Source organism: Mastomys coucha, chromosome X (assembly GCF_008632895.1).
Source record: "Mastomys coucha isolate ucsf_1 chromosome X, UCSF_Mcou_1, whole genome shotgun sequence".
NCBI classification, from domain to species: Eukaryota; Metazoa; Chordata; class Mammalia; order Rodentia; family Muridae; genus Mastomys; species Mastomys coucha.
Genome location: NC_045030.1, coordinates 75,448,209 through 75,452,698, shown reverse-complemented (window position 1 = coordinate 75,452,698; position 4,490 = coordinate 75,448,209). Strand labels below are relative to the sequence as shown.

The window sequence follows — 4,490 nt, the reverse complement described above, 5'->3', positions numbered from 1 at the left end:
TTGGGCGTTGTGGCTTGCTAGGGATGCAGGGAGGTCTTTTTTTGGCTTCGGGAGAGACTTTCTGGTTCTGGAACTTTCTCCGGGTAAGGCCTTGACGTGCTCCGTGGAGACCTGTATTTGCTTTTGGCCTGGATTCCCGCCCTCTAGGAGTCGCTCTTGTGGGCCTTTTGAGAGTATGTGGAGGCCTTACACCCTGTGCATTTGTGTGAGCGTTCGGAAGGCCTGTCTAGTTCTCAAAAAGCAGCTTTAGAAGGAGGCTGGAGGCTGCTAGGTTTTATCTGCCCCCCCATAAGCGTTGGAGGAAATGGGCCTCCTTTCTTGTGCAGAGGCTTAGGCGGCGGCATTTGCAGAAGATACATGTATGAACACTGCAATCCCAGTCGCATTGTATGTAGCAGCGACTGAAAGACATGTAGTTCCTGCGGCAGAGGCTTCTAGCCTTGGAAGGGAGCCTGATGGGTGCTGATAAGGTTCTCCTGTTCTTATGAAAAACATTTTCTTAAACAGGTTTAAGAATCTCATGGGCTCCCCCTGGGAAAGGAATCATCAGCAAAAGTACCTAGTCATAGGAACACACTTGCTGGAGGGTCACAAGTAACAGTCCCAGTCAAGGGAAGCTTGTTGGCTGGCTAGCATCATACTAGGTCAAGTATCTGCCATTGGGTTAAGCCCTGTTTCAACCAGTTTCAAAAGCTTTGAAGCAGAGTCCTGTGGTCTTTTGTGAAGAATAGCAGCCTCTCCAGAGTCCCAGAACTAGATATCAGTGACTTTCCAGCTCTCATGGTTCCTCCTGTTTCTTCTGTGTCCTGCCAGGAAACAAGCTCCCATCCCTCTGTTGGAAACCTTAAGTCACAGGATGAGTCTACAGTGGACTGCAGTTGCCACCTTCCTCTACGCAGAGGTCTTTGCTGTGCTGCTTCTCTGCATTCCCTTCATTTCTCCCAAAAGGTATGGCTAGTGGAGCAACAAAGCAAGCATGTAATGAGGGTGCTAGCAAACCCTGAACCTTGTAGTTTCTGTATGCAAAATTAGTGGACCCTGAAATTGAGGCTATATGGAAACAAGTAAAACTTGTCTTGAGTAAGGATGTCAGGAGTATGATTTTTTTTTTAAATCACATATCTTAACATTGTTTGTGTTTGTCACCTCTTCAGTGCTTTCCTGTGTACACTGTCTTCTGGTCTTTGCAAAGGAAGATCTGTCTTCAACTTTTTTGAGTAATATTCTCTTGCCTACCCTTGGGCCTCAGGGCTGTAGGGAATAGTTGTGTGGAAACTAGAATACTTGCACCATTGGCTTACATCATTGCTGATTTGCTGACTTTTGACCTCCTACTGGTGTTGCTTAGTAGGCTCTTGAGCATTACTCAGCCTATGAAGGATGAAGCTATATTCCCTTTTAATAAAAAACAGGATTTGCTAAAAGTTATTTAGATATTAATTTTTAAATCATTTGTAGTACATCAACACTTCCTATTTAAATTAGGATGTTATAAAATCACCATAGTTAATAATACCTAATAATACCAGGAATATTTTTGCTAAAACTCACATTGACATTTAATTCACATGAAATACAGTGATCAAAACACTGGTGGAACTGTAGTCTTGGATGTTCTCTAGGACAACTAACTTTGTTGTTAGTTCAAGCCCTGTCTTGGCTACATAGCAAATTTGAAGTTAGTTTGAGCTACATGAGACCTTCTATGAAAAGGAAAAGGATTAGGGAAATGGGTCTGTAAGTAAAATGCTTGCTGAACAAGTATAAACTCAAGATCTGAGTTTGATCTCTATCATCCATGTAAAATCTGGACATGGTAACACACTTCTGTAATAGAGTATGGTAGAGACAAAGATAAGGAGGATCCTAGCCAGTCTAGCTGAGTCGGTAAGCTCTAGGTTCAGTGAGACCATTGGAAAAAAATAGAGAATGATTAGAGAAGATACCCAATAAGGCCCACACACTCATGCACATGCACAACACATAGAAAAATTGAAAAAAAAAAAGCAGGAAGGGAGACTGATTCAGACCAACTTAATCAGTCTCAAAAAACAAAACAAAAAAAAAGACCAAATTAAAACACTAAATGTAAATTCAGAATCACGTCAGGTCATGTTTCTAACAAACCAACTGTTGATTTTTAACTTTGCGTCTGATCTCGATATGTAGGCTTGGGACTAGCATTGTAGACCTAGTTTCTATCTGCCTCTCAAGTGATAGGATTAAAGGGCATGTACCACCATGATCAGCCTAGCTTGCTGATTTTTAACAGTATTAAACTCCCTCCGAAGGCTCTCTAGAGAGCTATATCCTAAGTATTTGTTCATAGAAATGATGGAGAGTCTAGATTCCTTTTCATAAGCTAGTGTGGTAGGAGTCTAGACCAAAAGAAAAAAAAAGATTGTTACATTTTAAACAAAGGGAAGCCAGACACAGTGGCACACTTCTTTAATCCTAGCATTGTGAGACAGAGGCAGGTGGATCTTTGTGAGTTTGAGGCTATCCTGGTCTACATAGTAAGTTACTGGACAGACAGATCTACATAGTGAGACCTTGTCCTAAAACCATGTTTGTAGCAGGTGTTTAATCTACTTCAAAGGGAAGTAAAAACTGCCAGTGTTTTAAGACTGACTTTCAGCCTGGCTGACGCATGCCTATAATCCCAGCACTTGGGAAGCAGAGGCAGGCAGATTTCTGAGTTCGAGGCCACCCTGGTCTACAGAGTGAGTTCCAGGACAGCCAGGGCTACACAGAGAAACCCTGTCTCGGAAAAAAAAAAAAAAAAGACTGACTTTCCAGGTGTTTCTACATATGCACAAACATCTTTTTCTACATACTCTTGAACTTAAGAAATAGGAAAGACATAAGCAGTAGCTACGACTGATTTTGTATGGGGTCTCTTGGCCACTGCAGAAGAGCACCAAGTTGTCCTTTCATTTTTGCTTAGGGTTTGGATTGCAAAAGTTCATTTTCTTCAATATCTGTCTTCATTTCTTTCACAGATGGCAGAAGATTTTTAAATCCCGGCTGGCTGAGTTGGTAGTGACCTACGGCAACACTTTCTTTGTGGTTCTCATCATCATCCTTGTGCTGTTGGTCATTGGTAAGTGAGCTGTAGCAGGAGGTTGCTACCTGACTAGATCCTGTGTCATGGCTTCTAAATATCTGTTTTATATTGGAAAAGAAGCATTCTAGGAAACAAACTCGTTAAGTGCCCTTTTGATAATCTGTTAAGGAAGTGTTTGCTATTAGTAGGACCTTCATTTCAAGAGGTTCCTATAGCAGTCCATATGGATTTATACTCAATGGCCTTTATATACTGTTATGACCACATTTGTTACCAAGGTACCCTACCCTAGTTATTTTTGAACTGATATTAAGAGAAGCTAATGCTCTGTGACCCTGATCCAAATAGTGCTGCTTATTAGTCATGTAGATTGTAGTGTGGGCCGGGGGGTGGTGGCACATGCCTTTAATCCCAGCGCTTGGGAGGCAGAGGCGTGCAGATTTCTGAGTTCAAGGCCAGCCTGGTCTACAGAGTGAGTACCAGGACAGCCAAGGTTACACAGAGAAACCCTGTCTCGAAAAACCAAAAAAAAAAAAAAAGATAGTAATGTAGTCTTCTCCCTTGAAGACTGACATCAGGCTTCTTTTCTTAAAAGTTATTTTGTCTTTTACTCATCATTGTTATTATTTTGTTTTTTGAGACAGTGTTTCTATGTGGCCCTGGCTCTCATGGAACTTGGTCTGTAGACCAGGTTGGCCTTGAATTTATAGAGCTCTATCTGCTGCTTTCTGAGTTCTGAGAACAAAAAGGTGTGGGCCTGGCTGCTTTTGTTTTGTTTTAAGATGTTTTCTTATCTTAAAAAGGACACATGAGTCTGTTTGTTTTTTCTTTTGAGACAGAGTCTCACTTGATGATATCCTAGAAGTCTAGGTTGTCATTAAACTCTTTTTTTGAGACAGGGTTTCTCTGTGTAGCCCTGGCTGTCCTAGAACTCACTCTGTAGACCAGGCTGGCCTCAAACTCAGAGATCCCCCTGCCTCTGCCTCCCAACTGCTGGAATTAAAGGTGTGCACCAACACTGCCCATCTTGGCATTAAGCTCTTGATCCTCCTGGCTCAGTCACTTGAGTACTGGGGATGGATATGTACCCAGCATGCCTGGGGACACAGGGCTTCCAAGTATAGAACTGAACAACTGAGTAAACAGCCTAGCTAGAAAGGGGGTTATGTCTTATCTTAATAAACTAGGTGTTTGAAAGTATGTATGTCTTGGAGACAGAGCTCTGAGACCTTTCTGCATATGCACAGATGTAAAGTCTTTCCAGGTCTTTGAGCTGTATAATTTTATGCCGCTAGCATTAATATGCATATATACAAGACTATGAAAGATAAATGAATCAGAGAGCAGGCTATGGCTTTGATAGGTGGTATCAGGAGTGCTGGTGTATGCCTTTATAGCAGGTAAATCTTTGTGAGTTGGGTGT

The 4,490-nt window shown here is 41.9% G+C and overlaps 1 protein-coding gene across 2 annotated transcripts in view; it reads left to right on the top strand.

Annotated features, from left to right (window-relative positions):
• Bcap31 (B cell receptor associated protein 31) overlaps positions 1-4,490 on the top strand; it is a 27,993-nt gene that overhangs the window by 2,148 nt on the left and 21,355 nt on the right. For both annotated transcript variants that reach the window (XM_031364103.1, XM_031364092.1), the window contains exons 2-3: positions 814-948; positions 3,003-3,103. In XM_031364103.1, the coding sequence (XP_031219963.1) occupies positions 857-948; positions 3,003-3,103 (193 nt within the window). In that variant the 5' untranslated portion in view covers positions 814-856. The remainder of the gene's footprint in view (positions 1-813; positions 949-3,002; positions 3,104-4,490) is intronic.